Source organism: Neopelma chrysocephalum, unplaced genomic scaffold (genome assembly GCF_003984885.1).
Source record: "Neopelma chrysocephalum unplaced genomic scaffold, ASM398488v2 Primary Assembly neopelma1_168, whole genome shotgun sequence".
Lineage (NCBI taxonomy): Eukaryota > Metazoa > Chordata > Aves > Passeriformes > Pipridae > Neopelma > Neopelma chrysocephalum.
The window spans coordinates 194100-219891 of NW_020897830.1; the positions used below are offsets into that span (position 1 = coordinate 194100).

Below are 25792 nucleotides of genomic sequence, written 5' to 3' on the forward strand. Positions count from 1 at the left end.
ATTAAGCCCCCCTTTTTGTGGATTAACCACGTCCTCCCTCCCCTTCCCCGTGGTTTGGGGTCAGGGCTGAACCTCAGTTCTGAGGTTGGTGGGACATCCAGACCCAGCTGCCCAAAAGCTCCTGTCCCTTCAAATTGGCTCCAAACCCGGGTTCCTTTTGTGGGGACCACAATTATTCCCTGTCTTTCCCCAGCCCAAAGCTCAGCCTGTGCTGGGGGTGCTTTGCAGAGGTGTTTGGGAGCTCAGGGTGGGCTGGAAGGGGTCACACAAAGCACCTGCTCTGTGCCAGCGGCCATGGAATGAACATTCCCAAAGAAATCCTCTTTGAAAACGTTCATTTGGGGTCTGGGGCTGAAAAATCAATTCATTTGCACCTCTCAGTGCAGCTCCATTAGATTGTCACCCACGTGGCTCCTCTTTTTAGGGAGCTCAGTCCAAAGGTTGGACTGGAATAAATGGAATTTCAGGGAGTTGTATTTGCTGGAAAACAGTATTATGAAGCTGGATTTTAAGAGCTGTATAGCTGTGGTTGTTATTGTTATTCTCTATTTCAAATATTTTTATCTCCTACCCGCAGAGCTGTTGCATCTCTTCTGGTTTATTATTTATTTTCTCCTGCAGTGCCCTGAACTTCTCATTTATTTTGTAATTACCACCTGTACTCCTGGAAATACACAAAGGCATCAGGATTTTCTGGAAAGCAAGGCCACAGTGATTGCAGCACGAGCAGTGTTGGATAGAATGCCTTCAGGTTTTTCCAAATTAACCTTTTCTTCCCCTTGTGCTCCCCCAGAAATTGCCCAAGTTATTGCCTCTTACACAGCCACGGGCCCAGAACAGCTCACTCTGGCTCCTGGGCAGCTCATCCTCATCAGGAAGAAGAATCCAGGTGGTTGGTGGGAAGGAGAGCTCCAAGTTAGTGCCTTTTTTTATTGTAATAAAATTCCATGTTAAAAAAAAATCGTGATTTTTTTTTTTTTAGTGGTTTGAAATGCTGAACGTGTCAGTGAGAAACCATTTTGAGAACGTTCTGCAATTCAGCATTTAAAGATAAAATACATTTACAAAAATATGCCCCCCTGGCCATCCCTGATCTGGGAATGACCTGGGAGGGAGAACAGCAGGGGATCCATCGGGGTTTTTTCCTGGAGTTCCCTCAGAAGAGTGGATTTTAGGGGTTGTTTTGGCTGCTTTTGAATCCCCCTCGAGTTTTTTTAAGAGTAGAATTTGACAGTTTGGTCCCACTAAATGAGGGGGTTTGGGTTTGGCTTTTTAACAGGTGAAAAAATGTCACTGGTTTATTTTGCAGTGCAGAGGCTCAAAAAGGGATTTAATTGTTTTTCCCTGTTACCACCTGCCCTTTTTGCCTTTTCTGGGGATATTTTTTCATCTCTTGTGGAGAAATCACCTTCCAGGATTCCTTGGGGATTTGTCCTCACTGACCTTTATGCTGCTGGTAATTTTAAAAAGTCTCCATTAAATGGATTTTAAGACAGAAAAGAAGCCTCATGGGGCAAGATCTGCCACAATCCTCCCTGAGCAGCTGCTGGGAGGGTCTAAAACAATTAATTTTTGGTTGTGTAAATATTCAGTGTGACTTTAGATACTTTAATGTGATACAATTGTTTTTTATTTCATTATCAGTCCCCTGACTATTCTATAAATATTCTATTTATTCTCCTCTTCCACACTTGGGGGTCAGAGTGGAGGGAAAATAAGGCCAATGTTTTAAGCTGGTTTAATGCAGCATCCAAAAATAGCTTAAAATTAATGCTCTAGATGCTCTTTAGATCAAGTGCTTTCTTTTTTAGTAAAGATTTAAAGAGGGGACAAACTAGTTAAAGAATAGTAAATCTGTTAGATGACCTTTTTTTTCCCAAATTTAACATTAATTCCTTTTTAAAGGCAAAATTCTCCCTGCCCAAAACACCACCTTTGTTCTAACGACACAAACAGGGAGTAAAGAGTTAAAATAATTCTTAACATGGATTTAGAGGGTGAGATGAGGTTCAGAGTTTTGGAATAACCTTTCTTACAGCCAGAATTTTTTAATTTATTTGGTTTCGATGACCGAGGCAGTCGGGGAAGTACCAGGGGGGAGGTTTCTGTCCCGCTCTGGTGGCACAAGGTGTTGAAAAGCTCAGGTGCCAAAAGAAAAGAGGTGATTTGGATCCTTAATCTCTGCTTAAACTGTCACAATCTGGTATCGATTTAAACTCAATTCTTTACGCATTTAAATGCTAATAGAAGTGTTGTAATATTCAACTACTGCCAAAAATAGCTGGTTTTTCCTTACAAAATGCGGGTTTTTCCTTACAAAATGCGGGTTTTTCCTTACAAAATGCAGGTTTTTCCTTACAAAATGCGGGTTTTTCCTTACAAAACTGCAGTTTTTTCCTGCTCTAAAGCGCTGTGAGTGCCAAGAGCCCAAGTGTTGGGTCCCCACCTTGTCCAGGTGCTGAATCCTCCTCCCCTGATGTGCTGAACCCTCCTCACACCCCGTTCTCTCCCCAGGCCAGGGGGAAGAAGCGCCAGATCGGTTGGTTCCCCGCCAACTACGTGAAGCTGCTGAGCCCCGGGACCAGCAAAACCACCCCCACCGAGCTGCCCAAGGCGGCCCCGGCAGGTGAGAGCCCCCTCTGCCCGCGGGATTCCCGCCTGGAATGTCCCCAGAATAACTTGGGCTTGGCCTCGGTTCTCCCTGGGGGCGGATTTTCAGAGCTCGGGGTGTTCGGCCCCTCCTGGCAAGGGTGGGATGCTCAGAGGGTGGGATGCTCCAAAGCCACTCCTGAGGTGACATCTTCCATCTCCCGGCCCTCCAAGGATCCAATTTCTTTGTGCTGATTGGAGCTGTGGGAAAAATTCCTTTTTTAAATTCAGAAAGATGGCATAAACTCGTGAAACAAAGGATTTGTTCAGCACACCGGGTCTTTCTCACACCGAGTTTTTCGGGGAAAAAGACCCTTTGGGTTAAAATTCCATACATTTTATAGTTTCACAAAATCCCACCCCTTTTTCAGATAAGTTTAATATATTCGTTTTTGCCTAAAATTCCTCTTTTAAATTTAGAAATATGGCATAAACTCATGAAACAAAGGATTTATTCAGCGCGCCGAGTCTTTCTCACACCGAGTTTTTCGGGGAAAAAGACCCTTTTGGGTTTAAATCTCACATATTTTATAGTTTCACAAAATCCCACCCTTTTTCAGATAAGTGTAATGTATTCATTTTTGCCTAAAAAGGTTTCTCTTCTCTGAAAAGGGGGCTTTCCCTTCCTTCCAATTGGTGCTGGGCATCCTCTGTCAAAAATGATGGATCTTCCCTTGTTCTTTTAGCCCAAAGAGAGAAAAGGAACCCCTGTGTACAAAATTCCCACATGGCCCCAAAAGATTTTCATTTTTAGGAACTTTTATATTTCCCTTATCTGGCTGAAAAAGCCCCTGATACCCAGATCCAGTTTGGAACTTGGATATCTCACAAATTTGTGATACACCTATAAAACCCCACAGTTTATTTTTTATAGAGTAGAGCAGTTTATAGAGCTTTAGAGGGGGTTTTTTAGGGTTTTTAGAGTTTTTTTGGCACTGAGGCACCTCCCCTTCAGAGCCTTCCCTTTTTCCTGAGGGGGAGTGGGAAGTGCTCCCTGGAGATGGAGCTTTTTTCTGTATTTTAAGGTTTAGGAAACGACACAAAAGCAACAGACCGTGAGATTTTTCATGGAATCACGGAATGGTTGAGTTGGAAAAGGACCCTAAGGATCATATTCCATGATTCCATGTTTCTCTAACTGGTGCCAACTGGCTCCTCTGATAGAAATCTAAAGATGCAGAAAATCAGTCTTCCCAAAACCTTCATAAATTTGGGGTTAAAATGGTAAATCAGCATTGAGACACAAACTTTTACAAGGCAACACGATGGGAATTTATATACATTTATATAAATTTTTGAAATTATTTCAGGTCTGACAGTCAGGGGCTTTTCCCACATGGTAAATTTTAGAGAGTGAAGTTTTAAACCCTTTTTTCATTGCCTGCAGAGCATCGAAATCTTGATTAAATCATAATTGAATAAAAAAGAGAGAGGCTTTTTGGCAGATTAAAATAAGTTCCTGGCTGAGTGCAAGAGTGAAAATAAAAGCAAATTTTAGGATTAATCCAATGGAGAGAACCTGCCAGAAAGGCTCAGTAATAGAAGTCTTATGTCTGGTGGGAAAATACCAGCAGTGCTGTGGCTTGGCCAGAGAAAACAGAGGGAAATAGAGGAAACTATTTATTTCCATAAAAGTCCTGGTGCTTCAGGGAGCCAGGGAAGGTGCTCAGTTGGGATGGAGCAGGAGCAGCTGAAGGGCAGCTGGGATGGCCTGGGAGGCTCCTTGTTCCTCTCCTCTTTTCCAAGAGTTTTGTGTGCCAGACACCTCTAGAGGCTGCAGGGACATCACCACTGGCTTTCCCTTGGATTGGGGAGCTTCAGATACCGGAATTTCAAATGTTTCCCAGGTTTTCCTGCCCACCCACCACTCCTGGTGGGATGTTCCAGGCCAGGTTGGACGGGGCTTGGAGCAACCTGGGCTGGTGGAAGGTGTCCCTGCCCATGGCAGGGGGTGGCACTGGATGGGCTTTGAGGTCCTTCCCAACCCAAACCATTCTGGGATTCTGCTTTTCAGAACAGGTTGTTGAAGATGCAAAATGCAATTTTTATAAACGGATGCTTTTGTAGGAAAAAACTATATTTATAAAGCAAAAGAGAGCTGTCAATAGAAGGCCAATGTCCTTGAAGGATTGGACTTTTTACTACGTATTTTTTCAATCTTCTTTCACTATTGGGCATTTCCAGACAAAGTTCCCCTCTGGAGCCAGGCTGGGAGAGCTGGGGGGGTTCACCTGGAGAAGAGAAGGATCCAGGGAGACCTGAGAGCCCCTTGCAGGGCCTGAAGGGGCTCCAGGAGAGCTGGAGAGGGACTGGGGACAAGGGCTGGAGGGACAGGACACAGGGAATGGCTTCCCACTGCCAGAGGGCAGGGATAGATGGGATATTGGGAAGGAATTCCTGGCTGGGAGGGTGGGGAGGCCCTGGCCCAGGTCCCTCCCAACCCAACCCAGTCTGGATATTCCATGAAACTCTTTGGGTCTTTAAATGACCTGGAGCCAGTCTGGGGAGGGCTGGGCAGGAGGGGTCAGGCTGGGCTGGGGCAGAGCAGGGTCTGGGGCTGTGCTGGGCCAAGAGCAGAGTTTGTGGCTGTTTTGTGCCCTTGGGCAGGCTCAGGGTGGATCTCAGGACAAGGTTCTTCCCCCAGAGGCTGGTTGGGCACTGACCAGGCTCCCCAGGGCAGTGGGCACGGCCCCAAGGCTGCCAGAGCTCCAGGAGGGTTTGGACAACGCTCTGAGGGACAGGGGGGAGTGTTGGGGTGTCCCTGGGGGTGGTTTGGGGGTTCCCTGGCCCGCAGTGGCTGACAGGGCTGTGTTCAGTGTGCCAGGTGATCGGGATGTACGACTACACGGCGCAGAACGACGACGAGCTGGCCTTCAGCAAGGGGCAGATCATCACCGTGCTCAACAGGGAGGACCCCGACTGGTGGAAGGGGGAGGTCAACGGCCACGTGGGGCTCTTCCCCTCCAACTACGTGAAGCTGACGACGGACACGGACCCCAGCCAGCAGTGTGAGTGCCCTGTGTCTGTGCTCTCTGAGGTCAAACATGCAGCATTGCTGGCTCCGAGCTCTGCAGGCCCCACTGCCCCTCTGTGCCCTTGGCCGAGTCTCTTTGAAGACCTTCCAGTAGCGCAAAACCTTTGTGTTGTTTTTATTTTCAGTTCCCATCCCTCCCCCCTCCCCATCCCTGGCATGTTTTCCCCCCTCCCCTTCCCTCCCCCTCCCCGATCATTTTTTGCTCCATGCCCTCGACACGCCTGACTCATTTCCCTTGCTTGAATTTGCTCATTGTTTTGTTTTGCTTATGTGTTGTTTTCCTCCTTTTTCTAGGAATCATATGTTGTCCATCCCCCACTCAGGCTTGAAAGTCCTCAAAGAGACCCACTATCCCATAACACTGCCCAGAGGGATGATGGGAGATGCAGCCTTGATCATGTGGCTTCCAGCATGATCATCTACTGCCTTCTGAGTAGAAGAACACACTGCAGAGCAGTTTTTACCTCATTTTTCCATTAGTTGCATGGAATCGCAATGGTTGAGTTCATGACCTGCAGATAGATGCAAAATTAATTATTAAAAAAAAAAAAACAAAACAAACAAAAAACACAAAACCACACACACACACAAAAAAAATAAAATTAAAAAAATAATAAAAATCAGAGGATAGTGGGTCCTTTTGTGGCTTTCAGAGTTACCAAACTAATGTTTCCACCTTTGCACAGGTGCTTTGGGTAGTTTTAAAACAATTATTTTTTAAAAGATATATTTTAGCCTTTGGAAGGAAAAGCATAAATTAAATTTCTTCATTGCAATTTTGGTTGTGCAAAAAGACCCACTATCAAGGAATGCTGCATGTGCTATTAAAATTGTTCCAAATGTCCATGAATTGGAGAGTTTATGTATCTTTCTTTTTTATTGTTCACTTGTCCAGTGTTGTCAATATGTCTTTTTTTTTTTTCTGTTACTTTCTTTTTTTTTTTTTAATGACAAAAGACCAGAAGGAGTTAAAATGAGTTCAATGTGCCCAACGCCAGGTATTTTGTTGTGGTTATTGTACTGTTTGTATCAGGTGTTCCTTGTTGAGTGTGTAACCCATTGTGGAGGGGAGAAACTCCCCCCCTGGTGCAAGAGAGACGAACTTGCAAAATGTTTTACCCAGTTGTGTTAATTTTATTTTGCACATTACTTGTAGCTGCAAACAGTTAGAAAACACCCTGGTTTGTGTTGTCTCCGTTTGGTTTGTTGCATTTTCGTGTCAGAAATGATCTAATGCTCATCCATGTGGGAGTGGAGAAGGAACCTCTTGGTTTCACCCTGGGGACGTGACGTTGGATTTCCCAGTTTTGCTTTGCTCTGGAACAACACCTTTTGAACGAGTCGTTTTCCTGACAACAAAGAATGTATAGAACTATCTCCCTGCAATTAATTTCCAATGTTTACATTTTTTTAAACTTAGACTGTGGAATTTATACAAATTAATATTAAATGGAGCTTACAGTGGAGTTGCTGTAGATGTGCTGTAGCTAAGCCGTGTTAGTTCCTGATGGAATTCCTGGTGCTGTCAGTGCTCTCCTCCCAATGCCTCAAGCACAATGTAGCCCTTTACTAATGATTTCCCATTTAGTTATGCCCTGGTTATGTATTTCATTTATTCCTGATTTCCCTGCTGGCAGCATTCCCACCTTTCCCAGCTCCCTCCTCCCGACCCGTCCTGCGGTGCAAGGGACAAGTGAAGCTCCTCATTCAATTGCACTTCAGTATTTCATCACTATGAATGTAAATTATATAAATATATAAAAACCTGCAGCTTTAACAACTGTAATACAGCCTTTAAAATTAGTTCCATGTATAGAGAATTAAATCCTTGGTATAAAAGACAGACCCACACGTGTTTGTTGTCTCGTTGCTGCCTCACCCCGGGGCCACCCCGGGGCATTGGGGCGTGGATGGATTTGCCACCAGAACAGCCTGGAAAGCCCTTTTCACTCCACAGTGACACTTTGAGTATTATTTAAATATAATTAATCAGATTGGTCATTATCTGCAACCCTATTGCTCGTGGTGGGTTTGTTGGGGTGTCCTGGGCAGGGCCAGGGGTTGGACTCGATGATCCCTGGGGGTCCTTCCAGCTCAGGAGATCCTGGGATTCTGTGATTCCCTATTCCAGGGTCTCTACGTGGTACAAATCCGTTGATTTTTATTTTTTTTTGTACTGTGCATGTAGATAAATGAAATATCCTTCCTTGTTTTCCCATGGGTTCACCTGGATCTGGGCTCCGTGTTTTAGTCTGAAAGCAGGCACAATTGCATAGATCCTCCTCCTTTTTAGGGTAGTATTTAACAGACACAAACTTTTCATTAGGATGGTGTTTAATAGGCACCAATTTTTTTAGGATAGTATTTAACAGGCAAAAATTTTTCATTTCTACCATAAAAAAAAAATTCTTCTCCATCATGCTGCAGAAATGGAACAGCAGCTCATTCCTGGGATTTTCAGGGCCTGTTGCTTTGCTCACTGAGGGGGATGGAGCCAGACTGGACCCCACTCTGTCAATATTTTGTGCATTAAATGTCATTGGAAGGACAGGATGTCTCTGTTTTCCCACACTGAGCTGTGGGGCTGGAAAATTCACTTGACTAAAAGCATTTCTCCTGAGGGACTTTTTGGGCTTTATGGCTTCAGCCCTGAAATATACAGTGAATGTACATTGAATATAGTGAATATATATTGACTATGGGGTGAATATATAGAGAATATGTAGGGAAATATTTACAATACTTCAGCTGGGGGGGATTCAGGTGCTGCTTTTTTTCTTTCTCATTACTTCAAGTGAGAAGAAAAATAAAGCTCTTACAATCTCCTGCAGGAGGATGTTTTTAACAGGTTTCTCCCAGCTCATGGATCCCCCCTGTGCCCCATCCCCACCTTGTCCCCCAGCCCAGAGCACTGAGTGCCACGGCCAGGCCTTCCTGGGACACCTCCAGGGCTGGGCACTCCAAACCTCCCTGGGCAGCCCCTGCCAAGGCCTCACCACCCTTTCCAGCAGGAAATTCCTCCTCCTGGCCAACCTGAAGCACACGAGGCACTGGGCTGTGCTGTGCCAGGACTCCTCAGGCAGAGGAGTGTAAAATCCCATCAGTGAACATGTCCCAGCCAAAGATGCTCAGCTGTGATTTACAGTGGCATTGTTGGAATGCCTGTAGTGTTTCTCCATGATTCCAGGTGTGCTCCTATAGCTTGGCAGGGGAGTGTTCCATCTTCCTCACTATCAGGGATTCCCTGGGCCGTAGGGAACAAGAGACTGCACCGACTCCTTTCCCTTTCTGGATTTTTCTTTCTGTGTGTGATATATATATATATATATATCTCACATATATATATATATTTATGAGAAAGGGAATATGAAATTGCCCAGAGAAGCTGTGGCTGCCCCTGGATCCCTGGAAGTGTCCAAGGTCAGGTTGGACGGGGCTTGGAGCAACCTGGGCTGGTGGAAGGTGTCCAAGGGGTTGGAGATGATCTTTAAGGTCCCTTCCCAACCCAAACCATCCTGGGATTCTGTGAATTCCTTCTTTATATTCACTGCCATGTCCTGGGTACAGGAGCTGTCCCTGGAGGGATGAGACTGGATTTACAGACCACTCCCAGTGCTGGGGGATTTTACTCTTCACAGTTTTTGCTGTATTCCCTCTGTATTCAACTGAAAAAATTCCCATGGATGTTCTTTCAGGGAATTTGTTCATATCTCCTTCAGTACTTGAAATCTGTCCAAAACAACTCAGAGTCTGAAATGTGGGTTTGTCAAGAACATTTTGCTTTATATTCGGGGTCAGTTTTATTTAAACTTCAGTCCTGTTGGAGCTTCAGTGGCATCACTTGCTGTCCCCATGAGCTCACTGGACACACTGTGCTACCAGAACCAAAATAACTAATTCTGGTTGTGGTCTCTGGTTCCAAAGCCCTCTGTAGTGCTCTGGGCTGGCTTTGGCTGTTTGATTTCTGCTCAAAGAGCAGCTTCTGTGCAGTCTCCTCTGATGACAACGAGAGCCTTATTTTAAACTTTATTTTAGACAACTCCACCAAATTCAGGGACAATACTCCTCAAATATTATCGAATCAGGTGAATTGACACAAAGAGCAAATAACAAACTGCTCCTTAGCTGAGCAGGGAGTGCTGAGGACACCCCAGCACTCCCCCCTGTCCCTCAGAGTGTTGTCCAAACCCTCCTGGAGCTCTGGCAGCCTTGGGGCCGTGCCCACTGCCCTGGGGAGCCTGGTCAGTGCCCACCACCCTCTGGGGGAAGAACCTTGTCCTGAGATCCACCCTGAGCCTGCCCTGTCCCAGCTCCAGCCCTTCCCTGGGTCCTGTCCCTGCTCACAGCAATGGCTGGAGGGCTGCCCAGGAAAGGGAAAAAACAATAAAATATTGTTTGATAAAAGGTTGGAACACGTAGAATACTTGATTTAGCTCCCACATTCCTGATCCCAAGTGAAAAGCCTGTCCAGCCCCTTGATTTTTGTGGCAGACCACGTAGAATTGGGCTGAGCAGTTCCTTGGCCCAGGATCTGTGGCTCTGCTCGTGGCTCATTTGCTGGTTCTGGCCATCAGTGCTCAGGGTTCATAATTCAGAGGTGAGATTTAAGTGACCTGATGTGTTAGAAACCAAACCAGGGCCGGGGGGAACTCTGCTGGTTTATATTTCTGTGCCCTCACACGGAGGATTTTATTCTCCCCAAACAGACTCTGGAAAGGGATCAGTAGAAACATCGAATCATGGAATCATTAAGGTTGGAAAAGACCTTTAGGATTTCATCAACCCCCCACCACCATGTTCACCATCAACCCACATCCCCAAGTGCCACATCCACACGTTTTGAACACTTACAGAGGAGGTGATTCCACCAGGCCGGGGGGAATGTGCAGGTGGAGTTGTGCTGGTGATTCCAAGTTATCCATTGTCATTCCCCGCCTTTCCTGACTCTGATTGTACCAAAGAACTGCCCAGAGAAGCTGGGATCCACCCTGGATCCCTGGAAGTGTCCAAGGACAGGTTGGAGCAGCCTGGGCTGGTGGAAGGTGTCCCTGCCCATGGCAGGGGGTTGGAACTGGGTGACATTAAAGGTCCCTTCCAACCCAAACCATTCCATGATTCTGTGATTAGTGGGATTCAGATGTTCATAAAAGTACTTTGGCATCCATGAAAAATGAGCCCTGACATTTCCACTTGGAAAGGAACCCAGTTTTTCTTCATTGTTTTTATTTTAAAGACAAGAAAAATCTCAGTACTTGTGCACCTCAGGAAGAAAGTCCTTCCTCAGGAAAGTCTGTCCTGCACATTCTGCTCAGATTTGGGCCGTTTTCCCCAAATGTTTGTTGTTCAAGAGGAGACCATTTGTTGCAGTTCAGAGCAGCCCATTTGCATCCCAGCTGTCAAAGGAGCTGCTAAAGTATTTCATTGTTCAGGATGATGGTGTTTCCTCTGCAAGGCTGGTGGTTGGACACAGCCCCTCAAGCCAAGGTCATGGGATTCTTTGAACTGTAAATTCCGAAGGGAAAAAGAAGTAAACCCTTGGCTCACTTTTCGTGAAGCCAACCGTGCATGGGGAGAACTGGTTCTGCTCCTCAAACCTCTGATTTACCTGACACCAAAGAAACTGCTCTGAAATCAGGCATTTACTGAACAGAGGTGAAACTCGTGGCTTTTGCAATGGGCCAAAATTTGCTTCTTTTGGCATAAAAATGATAATTCTCCAGACCTGCTCTTCACTTCAAGCCAAGTTTCAATTCAGTTTCAATTGTCCTGAATCCCAAGGGATCATTATCAATATCTGCTGCCAGTCTGATCCCTCCCCAGCTTCAGATCAGGGAGGAAACAACCTTGAGTGTCTGAATCTCCTTTTCTGGGTTTGTCTGGTTTGGTTTCAGGGTGTTTTTGTTAATTTTTAAGTCAAATCTCTCGTTCCCTTTTCAGAAGCACAGAGTAGTTAAAGCAGCAGGTGATGGCATTCCATGAAAACCAGGGGGATACATGAGGACATTTTTAGTGGCACAGTCTGAGCCCCTGAGTTAATTCAGGAAGCTAAAAATGCAGTAAATACTCCCTAAATATTAACTTTGTATGCAAAGAACTGGAAGCGTTGTCCAGGGTCTGATGTGTCCATAAGGAAAGTTTGTTTCCATGGGGAATATACTGAATTTTCCCAGACTTTGATGAGGGGTAAGGGAAAGAATCAAACTGGAGAATTTTGGTGGTGTAAATATAGTTGAAATAGATCGTTTATGCAGCAAAAGGTTTTTCCCCCTGATGGAAATCACCTTTGCTTTTTTTGAAATGTGCTGTATTTTATGCCAAAAAGTAGTAAAACTAGTCAAAACTGGAAGGCAACATTCTGTGTTCCAGTCTCAGAAGAATTGCATTAAACTCACCTGAAAAGTAACGGCCTCCAGAAAAAAAAAGGATTAAATGTTCTGTCTAATTCGGAATAGAAAATAAAATTTGAGATTGTGGAATTTGTACAAAAGTTCTCCCATCTAGACAGGAGGTGATTTACAACAATTAAAGGACAAAGCTCATGGAAGTGAGTTCTTAGTGACAACCTTTTCCTGTGCTTCTAAAGGAGAACAAAATCGACCCCTTTGCCTTGGCCTGGAAATTTGGGAAATCTGAGGGGTCTCCAAAGACCTTCAAATATTCAGTCCTTCAAATATTCAGAAGCAATTTTTAATTAATTAATTTTTTAATTTAATTTTTAAGTGAGAAGAAGTAAATAAGCTCTGCAGCACCTTCTTGAGTGGGGTTTCCCTGACCAGAAGGACAAAGGAGACCCTGGAATTCAGAGTATCCATGAGCTGAGGGTTCATGTGTCACTCACAGGAGCATTGTGGTCACTGCAGCTCTTCCCCAATCCTCTCCCCTCTTGGGATGTCTCTGCAGCTTCTTCCCACCACGGGAAGGTTTGCCCCCAGTTTTGTTTCCAGCCACCCCCGTGGGGTTGGTTTGGGCTCCGGTGGAACGACACAGCTCAGGGGGATGGTGAGGCTGGGAATGGGCAGGTGGCACTGAGGGGGGGCTTTAAAGCTGGGCCAGCAGGGAAAAGTTCACCCTTGGAGATGGCCTTTGTTAAAGAAAGGTGTTCAGACAGTGCTGTGAGTCCCCGAGAGGGGAAGCACCGCTGAGGTTGTGCCGTTGTGACCGGGCCGGGCACAGCTCCTGGCACAGCTCCTGGTCAGTGGTGCTGTCCCTGCTCCAGCTCTGAGGCACTTTGCCAGTGACCAGCTGTAAAACCCGGGATCCTGTTGTGTTTTCCAGGGTGTGCAGACCTGCATCTGCTGGACATGCTGACTCCTACGGAGAGGAAGAGGCAGGGCTACATCCACGAGCTCATCGTCACCGAGGAGAACTACGTCACCGACCTGCAGCTGGTCACAGAGGTGAGGCAGAGCCCCTGAATCCCTCCCCTTTGGAGCTAAACCAACATTCCAGGGTGCCAAACTACTGTGTGTCCCTGCTGGGCTTGGCTTCCTTGGGATGAGCTGTGTTAAACTGCCATTTACATTTATTTATTTAGAGATCCATGTGTGGGTGCAGCTCGTGTTGAGCCCTGGTGTGACCATCACCAAAATGCTGATGTTTGAAGTGTCATTTTAGCAAAGCTCCTGATTCTCAGTGTAGATTTTTCATGTACAAGTCCTTAAACTGAAATGGATGTTCTGAAAGGAAGCCCATTTTCCACGCCCACGGTGGCCCTGAGTTATCACTTACTGTGGTTTTGCTTTACGTGTTCCAAGGGACATCCCTGATGTAGGAAAAAATGGAATTAGCAAAGACAATCCTTTTGACAGAGAAGCAAAGCCCTGTTTTGAAGTCAAGATATGCAAACATGAAACACTCTGAGAGAAATCAGAACTTCCATAAAAGAGTCCAAAGGAAAACATATTTCAGGTGTTTTATCTAAGAAATCCTGAGATCTTCTGCAGGAGACCTCTCTCTAAAATTCCCGAGTTTCAAACAGATTATCCAGATCAGAATTAACATTCCCAAGTTTCAAACAGGTTCTCCAGATCTAAATGAACACCACCAGCAGCACAAATTCAGAGTGTTCCCTGTTAAAGCCACGTGCTCCTCACATCTCTGAGGTCTCCCCTTAGTCCCAGCCGTTCTCAGGGAACACAGTGGATGTCCGGGACATGGAGCAGGGTGGAATTCTGTCCCACTGAGGGACAAGTGCTGCCCTGAGGGCAAGTTTTCTCCCCTCCTCACTAAGGAAATGGGCCAGATCAGCCTCAGTCACTCGGGTCATACATGTACATTCTAAACAGCTTCATTTTCTGACCCTCCAGATCTTCCAGAAGCCACTCCTGGAATCTGAGCTGCTCACAGAAAAGGAAGTTGCCATGATTTTTGTTAATTGGAAGGAGCTGATTATGTGCAATATAAAACTACTGAAGTAAGTTGGGTTTCCCCCCCCATACCTGGCAATGACAAGACCCTGGGCCTCTGCCCTGCTCCTCCTTTCAGCTGCAGGAAAACATTTGCCACACACACAGATCAGAACCAAAAGGGCCACGTGTTTCTCCTTGGGGGAAAAAGCAAAATACGGACAGTGTTTGCTGTGACTTTGTTGTTGCTGTTGGGAAAAAAACAGCAGTTCTTTGCTGGGTAAATATTTGCACTTACTTTCTTCTTGTCCACGTGCTCCAGAGGGCAAACCCTGCTCTCCTCTGAAAAGCAGGATTTGCCAAGGCTTCCCCCAGCCCTGTCATAGACTTTTCCCTCCTCTGTCCCAGCCCACACCCACTTCCAGTCCTGTTATCCAGGGATGCAAACCAAGGCACAGCAGCCTCTGCCTCTCTTATTCTGAGCTGGCTGATGCATTCCATTAATTAGTGTGGCCTTTAATTAGTGTAGGGTTACAGCACCTGAATGTGCTGACGGGGGAGAAGCAGCACCACCAGAGCCTGGTTCCCCATGGATTTGTGTCCAGAGGACCCTCCACCCTTCCTCCCAAAGGCTCCAGCTGCTGCAACCCCAACTCCCTGCCATGAGACTCCACTCTTACCCCTCCCTTCATTCTTCGTGGCCTCTGATGGATCCAATTCCTCCCTCAGCCATCCCTCTGCTGCAGCAGGACACAGGGAATGCTGTGGCTGGTTTGCAGGCTGCTCACCTGGTCACTGCCAGAGACACTCAGCGAGGGGGGAGTTAACCCTGGATCTTGATAAGCAGGAGGATTAATAAAGTTCATCTTTTCCCTACGGAGCTGCTGATTTGCATTGAACTTGTGGGGATTTTGTACCTCTGTGATATCTCCTGTTTTTTGTAAAACCTTTTGAAAATGGCCCACGAGTTGAAGAGTTACGGCAGCGACAGAACAAATGCCAATAAACCTCCTTCCCTCAGGAAACCAGGCTAAGACCTGGAGAAGCAGCTTTGAGCTCAGAACGATGGTTTTTATCCCTCCCTCTCCCACACGTCTGTCCCTCTCTTTCTAAACCAACAGAAAAGGAAATTACCTCCCTTTTTACATCAGCTCTGACCTGGCATTGCAGGGCCCTGCGGGTGCGCAAGAAGATGTCCGGGGAGAAGATGCCGGTGAAGATGATCGGGGACATCCTGACGGCCCAGCTGCCCCACATGCAGCCCTACATCAGGTTCTGCAGCTGCCAGCTCAACGGGGCCGCCCTCATCCAGCAGAAGACGGACGAGGTGCCCGAGTTCAAGGAGTTCGTCAAAGTAAGAGCGGGAGCGACCCCCGGGAATTCGGGACACGGAGCTTTTCCTTTGGCTGAACGAGGCCATGCCTGGAGTGGGGGGGTTCAGTTTTGGGCTCCTTGCTTGAGAAGGGACATGGAGGGGCTGGAGCGTGTGCAGGGAAGGGAATGGAGCTGGGAAGGGGCTGGAGCAGCAGGAGGGGGTGAGGGAGCTGGGGGGGCTCAGCCTGGAGAAAAGGAGGCTCAGGGGGGACCTTCTGATCTGCAACCCCCTGACAGGGAGTGGTCAGGCCTTGGAATAAGTGTCCCAGGGAGGTGGTGGAGTCCCTGTGTCTGGGAGTGTTCCAGAGGTGTCTGGATGTGGCCCTTGGGGACATGGATTGGGGGTGATCCTGGTGGTGCTGGGGTGGGACTGGATGATCCTGAAGGGCTCTGCCAGCCTTGGTGATTCTGAGATTCTTACCCAGACAGGGCAGATCTGTTGGAAAAGCACAATGAATTCCCCTGTGCTGTCCTGCGAGCTCAGCCCAGACTCAGCCGAGGATTGGTGCTCATTTATTGCCTTTTCCTTTCTTGGAGGAGCTCGTTTGCCCGGGTTTAAACCACGTGACTAACCAGGTTTTACCTCTCTGGTGTTTCAGAGGTTGGCAATGGACCCTCGCTGTAAAGGAATGCCACTGTCCAGTTTTCTGCTAAAGCCTATGCAACGGGTAACCAGATACCCACTAATCATTAAAAACGTACGTCCTGTGCACACCTGGGGGGTTGCTGCTGCTTGGCTTAGAGCTTCATGACAGGGCAGTGTCCCTGTTTGTGTCGGGCTGTGTCACTGTGGGATGTCTGATGTGCTGGGGAATGGGGGGTGTCCTTTAATATTTGATCCAGCTACAGAAAATGGGGTAATTCCTTGGGCCTCAGCACAACTTGGTGTTTCCATTTGAAGCAGAGGTGAGACTTGCACCCAAAGAACCACAAGGCAGTGAATGTTGAAGGAAAACTTCAGATTCTGATAACAGGAGTCAAGCTTGTGCTCAAATTTCCCTTTCCCACAGTGTCATTCCCTCCCTGTAGGCTGGGAAATGACGCGGTGGGGAAGCCTGGAAGCCAAATTCCTGCAGGTTCCCATCCTTTGACACTGCTGGATAACTTACAACCCTTTCCTAACTCTTATTTGCTGCCTAACACTGACCATCCCAAATAATGCCATTGAAGTTGGCCCAAGGCTTTCCAAGGAAAGGGCTACAAATTGGATGCTGGCATTTAAGAGATTCCCTAAAGAGTCGTGGCCATTATTTCTGTGTTTGGCTGGAATGTGTGTCCTTGTGTCAGAGGAGTCAGCAGTGTCCTGATGCAGAGGCTGTGCAGGCAGGGATTCATTCCAGCTCTTCCCAAATAGTGTTTGTCTCCTATTTCTCACATCTGTCAAGGAGGGCAGGTATTTGGAAGGTATTGCCTGGCTCTGACAGAAATAAAGCACTAGGACGGAAGCGTGGGGTTGACAGCACAGATACAGCTGGATTGCAGGAGACAGAGGAGCCTGATGATGTGTTTTGTGTCTCTGCAGATAATAGAGAACACTCCTGAGAACCACCCTGACCACAGCCACCTGAAGCACGCCCTGGAGAAGGCCGAGGAGCTCTGCTCCCAGGTCAACGAGGGCGTGCGCGAGAAGGAGAACTCGGACAGGCTGGAGTGGATCCAGGCCCACGTGCAGTGTGAGGGCCTCTCCGAGGTAAACCAGGGCTCCCCAGGGACCTGCACACGTGGGCAGCCTCGGGAATAACCCACAGCTCACTCATGGCACTGCATCCAGGGCAAAGAGTGGGATTGAGCCGGTCTCACAATCCCCAGTGCTTTGTTTCCCCCCTTCCTTGTCTCCCTCTCACTCCTGCACGTGACCCCTTTTTGCTGCTCGTGTTCTTGCCTTCCCCGTGGTAGATCCTGCTTTGTTGCCTGGCTCTGGACTAGTCCCAGGTTCAGTGCTGCAGTTTTCAACCACAACTTTCCACTTTCATAGCTCTTTATAGCACAGTGGTTGTGGAACTGCTGTGTCCCATCCCAAAGCTATTCCTGACCATTTTGGAGTGCTTTAAAAGTGATCACAGAACAGATTTTCTGTGGTAAAGCTTTGTGTACGTTTGAAAACTCAAGAATACTGATCAAGTCTCTCTGGAGACTTTACAGAGAGAATCCCTGCCTCCCATTCCGTGTTATTTTTCCAGGTAACATGCTAAGTTTCACTAGAAACTGTAATGAAAACACTGTGCCTGTATGTCCTGCAAAATGAGGGGGCATGTTTGGATGGCCTTCCTGTGTTGGTGACAGTAACAGAGGCAGACAGATCACAGCTTGATTTTCAAAGTATGCACCAAGTTGTCAGTTCTAGAAGGTAAAAAAATAACAAGCACTGGTTGGTTTACAAACTAGAAAAAAATTGTATTTCACCTCAGGAAATCTGACTGTTTTGGGAGAAAGATGAGTGTGACAAGGTCAGAAGGGTCAAAGACACATTCAGCTGTGGGACAACCACTGCCTGAAGAAAGGTGGCTGCTTTTTCCTTCTGTAGGTGATGCCTGGCCCTAGAGCACCAAATCTATAACCTGAAAGACCCTCTGGCTGCTTCTGCCACAGTAACTGCAGCAGGAGCAGCCTCAGCTGCGGGGAAGGAGCAATCCAGCCTTCCCCAGTTTCTGTCTGAGGGGTTTCCAACCTGTCAAAGGAGCCAGCCCTGATCCAGCTGCCCAGTCAGTGAGGGTGGTAAAAACTGCACCATCCCCTGGTGAAAATAAACCTGGAAACGGCGCTGTAGGGAAGGGCCACACCCTGCTCATGTGGTAACAACCCCTGGGTGGGGCTGTGATTCTGCCACTGCCAGTGTCAGCAGCTGCCCGGGGTGTTGGGGCTACTTGGAATTCCTTTGGGGTGCTTTGGGGGGTGAAATTCAAGCACAATTCGAAGCCCAGACCTTGTCAAGGAAGCCCAGGCTCCGGAGAGGCCGTAGGCAGAGGTGCTGCTGCTCCTCCAGGACAGGTCCTGGTGGGCTCAGCTCCACTCCCAGAGGTGCATGTGCTTGGGGAGGGGGCACAGATGCTTTTGGCTTCTCCCCGAGTGCCCAGGCCGTGCCTGTGTGATGATGGGCCGCCCCAAAGTCACTTTTCATGCAGCCTTTTCTGACCTGCACTGCTCGTCCTGCTCCTCATCCTGTGAGCCGGCTCAGGACCAACCCAGGACTCAAAACTGTGTCTGGTCTCTTTCAGGGGGACCCCGATTGTTTCACTTTATACAGTGCGTTGTTGTTCTTCTTCTACTTTTCACAGCAACTCGTATTTAACTCAGTCACAAACTGCCTGGGACCACGCAAGTTCCTGCACAGTGGGAAGCTCTATAAAGCCAAGAGTAACAAGGAGCTCTATGGTTTTCTGTTCAACGACTTCCTCCTCCTCACTCAGATCATAAAACCTCTTGGCTCCTCGGGCACAGACAAGGTGTTCAGCCCCAAGTCCAACCTGCAGTACAAAATGTACAAAACTGTAAGTACCTCTCTGAAATGGGGGCAGTGACAGGCCACGTGTTTGGGGCAGCAGCTCCATGCTGGGGGTGTGGGCAAGACCTTCCCAGAGAAGAGCTTTGAAAGCTTTGGAATACGCTGGGCATTGCTGGGGCTGGTGGGGAGAAAGTTCGTGTGCTTTAGTGAGAAAACAAAACATGCTTTTGAAGTTTTGCTCGGACAAAACTCTCCAGCAAAGGGTCACTTTTGTATCAGGCAGAGGAGAGTGCTGTTCGCTGCTCTCTGTGGGGCAGGAGGGATTGCTGAGCTCCAGGAGCCTGCTGGCTTCCTCCAGGACAAGTGTTTCCAGGCTCTGGAGGCACCTCTGTCTTTGGCAATTGTTAAAATTTTCCCATTATCTAATCTGAAGACAGATGGGAGGCAGAAGGGCAGAGGCACCTCAGCTAAACCTGTTGTAACTTGCTCTGTGTTGAAAGCACCTGCTCAGACGTTGTGCAGTACAACTCTGGCTTTGCCTGATGTTTTACAGCCCATTTTTCTAAACGAGGTACTGGTAAAATTACCCACAGACCCTTCTGGAGATGAGCCCATCTTCCACATCTCCCACATTGACAGAGTCTACACCCTGCGGGCTGAAAGCATTAATGAGAGGTAAGAGTCTCCAAGGGGCTGAATTTGTGAAGTCTGGTGCCAAGTGGATGATGGGAATGGTTATGATGGAAACTTGCAGAGCAGTTTCCAAGCAGTTTCTTTTCCAAGACTGGAAAATTCCCTCTTCTTGGGAATATGGCGATACTCAGTATATGAAAAGCAGGGAGAAATAGTGATGTTTCCTGAATTCCAGCAAGAATGAAACATCTGGGAGGGTGGATATTTAGGCCGTATTTCACAACATTTTATGTTAATGGGAAGAAGCCAAAAGATGCAATTTTGCCTTCTGCTGTTGCCAGCTGTGTGTCTGTGCAGTGACAGCATTTGTATGGCTGTTGAAGGAGATCAAGGAACAGGTCAGAATTAGAATCTGAAGCAAAACCTACCAAACTTAACCCAGTGAGTTTATCTTGTCCAGTTCAGACTGGAATAGTCAAAGGAAAGGCAACCTTAAAACCTGAGCTGATGGGTTTTATCTCTGGTGAGCTTACAGAGAGAAGCCTACTCTGATTTAGACTGAAAAGGTTTCTCTTCCCCAGTGTAAGGTCTTGAAAGGTAACTTTTGTTAAAAACTGAAAGCTGGAAGTGCAGCAAAGCCCTCCCCACAGTGCAGACATTGTGTTTGTTGTGCCAGCTGGGAAATGTCCAGCCCCAAAACATTCTCAGGCACAAAATGTAGGAAATATCTTGAGGCTGTGGCTGCCCCTGGATCCCTGGAAGTGTCCAAAGCCAGGCTGGACAGGGCTTGGAGCAACCTGGGCTGGTGGAAGGTGTCCCTGCCCATGGCAGGGGGTGGCACTGGAGGGACTTTAAGGTCCCTCCCAACCCAGGCCATGTGCTCCTGTGGAGCAGCAGCTCTTCATTCCGGGTTCAGAAGCAGATCCACAGCTTTGAGATTCCCCCATGTTTCCTTGGCTCAGGTCTCAGGCTCCCCTGTGTGCCACAGCAATTCCTCTAAACCCTTGGAGTCCCTGGGGAGCCCTTCTGCCACCCTTTTCCTCTGTCAGTCTTTCCACTCAAGTCTCTTCCAGGCACATGGTGTGATTGTTGGGAACAGGGGTTGGACTCAGTGATCCCTGTGGGTCCCATCCAACTCAGGATATTCTGTAATTCTGATTCTCAAGGATGAAATGATTCCCCAGAAGGGCCCATAAGACACTGTGCTCATTCACCATCCGTGTACCCCCCAAGTTATGTTTTAAATGTCCCAAGGGCCAAAGGATTTTAGGATGAAACCTCAGGGATCAAGGTAAGGGGCCACCTCTGCAACCCAGGTGTCTTGTACCTACTGGCTACAAGAAGGTCATTATAATAAAGCAAAGGGCTTGGTGAAAGCAAACCCATTCTTTCTACCTTTTGGTTTCTCACCAAGTGGCTCCTGCTTGTGGTTCTCTTGAGCTTTCTTTGTGTGGTGGGATCTGCTGGCTTGGGATGGTTCCGTTTCTGCAGGTGCTATAAATTCCAGGAAGATCTCTTCCAGGCAGAGAGCTCTGGGACAGCAGAGGCTGGGGTGGGGCCAGAGCCTTGGCTGGGAAGGAGGGAGAGCTTTAGTTTTCTGTCTGCTGTGCTCCAGCAGGGAAAAATGGAAATGGCATTTTGCAACTTTGTTTTCTCCTTTCCTTCTGAAGGACTGCCTGGGTTCAGAAGATCAAAGCTGCTTCAGAACTTTACATAGAGACTGAAAAGAAGAAGAGGGAAAAGGCCTACTTAGGTACAGCATAGGATGAGGGGGTCTCATCTTTTGTGGAGAAGTCCATGGGCAGGAAAACCCTTTGATGACTTTTCTCTCTCTCCTGTTTCACCGCAGTTCGCTCGCAAAGGGCAACGGGCATCGGGAGGCTGATGGTGAACGTGGTGGAAGGCATCGAGCTGAAACCCTGCAGGTCCCATGGTGAGTGCTGGGCTTCCTCCCTCCATCCAAGGGACATTCCCACTTGTCAGCCTGACTCTGGAGGGGGTTCTGTCCCAAACACGGCTTTGCTCAATGACGTGGGTCTAACGAAGGTAAAATGTGCAGCAGTGACTTTGTGCAGCTCAGCTGTTGTCCTGCAGTCGTCCCGCATTAGGCATTTGTTTCAGGCTGACTTGGTTCCCACCACATCAGCCACATCCCAAGGGATCACAAGGCACAAAGTCCTGCAGGGAAGAGCAGAAGGTGCTCAGCCCCCTGAGGAGCAGTGTGTTCATTGTGATGTTCATGGAGTTCATCCCAAGGGCAGTGAAGCCAAGGTCTTTCCCACCTCAAGGGCTGTAGGAGTGGAAGGAGATTGAGGACGAGGATCACACTGTTCTGTTTGTCCCAGGAAAGAGTAACCCCTACTGCGAGGTGACCATGGGCTCCCAGTGCCACATCACCAAGACCATACAGGACACCCTGAACCCCAAGTGGAATTCCAACTGCCAGTTCTTCATCAAGGACCTGGAGCAGGACGTGCTCTGCATCACGGTGTTCGAGCGGGACCAGTTCTCCCCGGATGGTGCGTAGGGGCTGCCAGAGGGATTTTCCAATCTCCTGCTTTGAGGAGGTGCATTCCTGCTGATGGAAGTCATAACCCATGAATCATGGGTTCAAAGATGGTTTTTAAAGATACCCCAGATTTGAACCCCTTTCCATACTGGAAGATGGCTCACCCTTGCTCCCCGGTGGAGTTGTGCCGGTATCAGTGCAAAAAGAATCCATCTCTCTCTGGTTTTTGAGAGTTCCTTTTCTTGTGCAACTTGGCCACAACCAAAGCGTGATTTGTAGCTCTGCTAAGTCTCCAAAAACTCTGGATGCTGTTTGCAAACAGATTGATTCCTGCAGGAGGAAGATAAATGCCTCCAAGTTCCTGTTATGTGCAGGAACAGTGGCAAAGGTGAACCCAGGATTCCAAACCCAGTAGAATCATGGGATGGTTTGGGTTGGAAGGGGCCTTAAAGATCATCTAGTTCCACCACCTTCCATGGGCAGGGACACCTTCCGCTAGACCAGGTTGCTCCAAGCCCCATCCAACCTGGCCTTGGACACTTCCAGGGATGGGGAGTCCACAGCCTCTCTCATTCTAGTTTCATAACCTGGGTTAAACATGTGGAGCATCAGTGAGTGTATTTTGGAGCCATCATCTCCCAGGCAGTGTTTGGATAGGACTGGCACTGCCATGGCCAGCACCACTCGGCCCAGTGACCTTGTTGTTGCTGTGAGGCACTTCTTGGCTCTGTCATCTCCAGAGGGGTCACACTCAGGTTTAACTGTGCAGCAGCTTTTGGCCTTTTTCTAACATATCATAAAATCCAGAAGTCACTGGAGCGAGGCAGCCGTGAATTCCGTAGGGGGGGTTTCCACACATTTACTTGGAATGCTGCTGCTGTGTAACACATTCTGGCTGAACCCTCCTCTGTGCAGCTTGGCAGCCTTTGGCCCTCGTCAAGGGCAAAACCAGAGTCAGGCTGAAGACTCGTGTCTTCCTTTTGTTGCGTGGGGGTGGAAGTTCAGTTCCTCCCGCAAACCCCGGCTGTGCCGTTCCTGAGCGCTCCCTCTTTTTGCCTTCCAGACTTCCTGGGCAGGACAGAGATCCGTGTGGCAGACATCAAGAAGGATCAGGGTTCAAAGGGACCAGTCACCAAGTGTCTCCTCCTGCATGAGGTGCCGACGGGAGAGATCGTGGTGCGGCTGGACCTGCAGCTCTTCGACGAGCCGTAGGAGGGCAGGGGCCGTTGGCGTCCGGTCGAGGTCACCGCGACCCGTCGGGGTCTGCGGGAGCTGTCACAGAGTCCTGGCTGGTGAGGCAGGAAACCACTGCTCGCCCTTCACACCTCCGAGGGTTATCAAAGCAAACAGGAGCATCTTTGTGCCTTGATAATTCTCACTGAAAATGCGAATCCCAGTTTAGTGAGGAGATCCCCCTCAGTCTCTCAATGTGGAACTTGGAGTTGGTTTCCTGGGTGGATGAAACGACCCTGTTGTTCCTTGTAGCTCCAGTGGGAACGGCTGGCAAACCACAGAGGTGGCTGTGCTTGCTCCAGTTGCCCTACTCTTGAATTTCCATGGAGAAGGCAATGTTGGGATGTTTGGGAGGCTTTCTGCAGGGTTTTCCCGTGAAGGAATTCTGTGCCTATTGCTCAGCAAAGTGGGGTGTAAATGGGACGTGAATGGAAGGAGCAGTTTCGCAGCAAGAAGATCTTTGAAGATCTTCATGATGGTACTGAAAAGACTTAGAGAATAAATAGTCTATATCTATAAACAGAGAAGATTCTATTAACAAACCACTTCATGACTTGCATTGCCCCCTGAAAATCAATGATGTCCAGGCCTCCTGCACAGAGATGAATTGCACTCCAGAGGAGTGCACCCCCTCGGTACCTTTGGAAGTTGCTGTTGTCCACAGGACTGTAAATGTTGGCACAGGAAGCCAAGGGTTAAGCACAGAGCCCTGCTGTGTGTCCTGCTGTACCACTTGGATACTCCTTTACTGCTGCTGCCCAGGTGGGTGATCTGTCACCTGCAGTGGGGAAGAAAAAACAATCACGGCTCCAGCTCAGGAAGGGAATTCCCACCCCACAGAGTGTGGTTTCGAAGCAATCAGTGGTGCCCAGGTACTGGCCTGTGCTGGGCTCACCTGTGTGGGACAAGGTGTGATGGGAGCGGGGCAGCAGCTCCCAGAGGTTGGTGGCTGTGCTGGGTGTGACCAGAGACGGAGCTTGGGACGGTGCAGAGTGGGGAACCCCAAAGCCTTGTCACCCTGGGGAGCGCCAGGGCTTCCCCATCCATTCGGCTCCATGGACACACACGTCCAGGCCCACATCCCTGTTTGGCAAAGCCCCAGCTTCGGGCGGGCACTTACGTCTGGTGTCCCCGGAGCACCCGCGTAAGGGCTTTGCTGAGTCTGGACTCGAGAGGGAAAAGAGTCCTGAGAGTCAAATTCCTCTTTGTTCTGCTTGGATTCATTCTGTTCATGCCCTGCCACGCATCCACTGGTATTTTTGTAAGGACTTCATTCCGGATGGGAGGTGCCAGCCTGTGTCATTCGCATGTGAACGTTCTCGTGGAGCCTGTTGTTGGGTTTTGGTGTTCCTTGCATGTCCTTCAGTCCTGGTTCCCACCTCTCCTGTGTTGGTGGTGTTCTCTAGCACTACAAGTCTTATTGGTTTCCATTAGGAAATTAGGATATATCCATAACAGGTAGGTAGATCCGTATGGTAATAAGTGTAAACTGTGCTGGGAAGTGTCTGTGTATTATAATTTCCTAAAAGACCACTGTAATGTTTCAAGCAATGGGAAGAAAAAAAAAAAAGTATGTTGGAGGGACAACAAAGTTTACATTTCATACTTTTCAGAATCGCTTTATTATTTATTTATTGAAGATAGTGTAGAATTTTGTATCAGAAATGACAGACATACTTATGTATTTTTTGAAACAAAACAGAGATACACACTTTAGTTAGAAACTTTCAACTGACCACGTTTTAGAGGGAGTGTAACTTCCTAGGCATGCATTTGTTTACCACTAACTGGCTGAAAACACGATTTAGAGAACTTTAAGTTTCTATTTTTCAATGTTGTTAAGAAAATTGTTTCAATTAAAATATGTAAATAGTACTAAACCCATGCTTTCCTAATTCCATATCAAGACATTTTATGAAATATAATGTATATGAAAATACACATTGTTGTGGTAGGATTAAAAAAAAGTGATAAAATCTATTACTGGAGTAACATTAAATGTCATTGTCTAACCTTTGATCGCTGTCCTAATTTTACTCAGCTGCCAACGTGGTGAACATTTATATCAGGGTTTCAAAAGTAGCATCACTTTTTGCTGGGATCATTTCACCAGCACCAATGACAGCAACACCTAATTAGACAAACGGGACAAAAAGCCCGTGGCTGTAACGAAGAAACCCTGGGCAGGTTCTTGGAAGGAGCCCCAAGGAGCTGGAAGGGGGGACCCTTCGCTGCAGACTGTGACCCCTGACATGGGCGTCCTGCAATCCCAGATTCCCAGACTGGTTTGGGCTGGAGAGAAGGATGTCTGTGGAATAGGCGTTTTTAAACTACATTTTTACTTTTTATTTTTTAGCTGGCTGCTCCCCTGAGTCCCGTGGATCCCCAAACCCTCTCCCCACACCCCGAGGGCCCCCTGACCCGTTCCCCACACCCCAGGGATCCGCAAACCCGCTCCCCACACCCTGGGACCCCAAAATCCACTCCCTACACCCAGAGACCTCAAACCCGCTCCCCACACCCCGGGACCCCCAGACCCGCTCCCCACGCCCCGAGGACCCCCAAACCTGCTC

General features: G+C 48.0%; 1 protein-coding gene across 1 annotated transcript in view; it reads left to right on the forward strand.

Annotated features, from left to right (window-relative positions):
* Positions 1-25236, forward strand: part of ITSN1 (intersectin 1) — a 71873-nt gene extending 46637 nt beyond the window's left edge. The window contains 14 exon segments of the mRNA XM_027701814.1: positions 794-915; positions 2515-2626; positions 5466-5657; positions 12959-13080; positions 13990-14096; positions 15199-15382; positions 16002-16100; positions 16925-17092; positions 18678-18890; positions 19398-19519; positions 21148-21230; positions 21327-21410; positions 21823-21996; positions 23050-25236. Of these exon segments, the coding sequence (XP_027557615.1) occupies positions 794-915; positions 2515-2626; positions 5466-5657; positions 12959-13080; positions 13990-14096; positions 15199-15382; positions 16002-16100; positions 16925-17092; positions 18678-18890; positions 19398-19519; positions 21148-21230; positions 21327-21410; positions 21823-21996; positions 23050-23198 (1931 nt within the window). The 3' untranslated portion in view covers positions 23199-25236.
* The last annotated feature ends 556 nt before the right edge of the window (positions 25237-25792 follow it).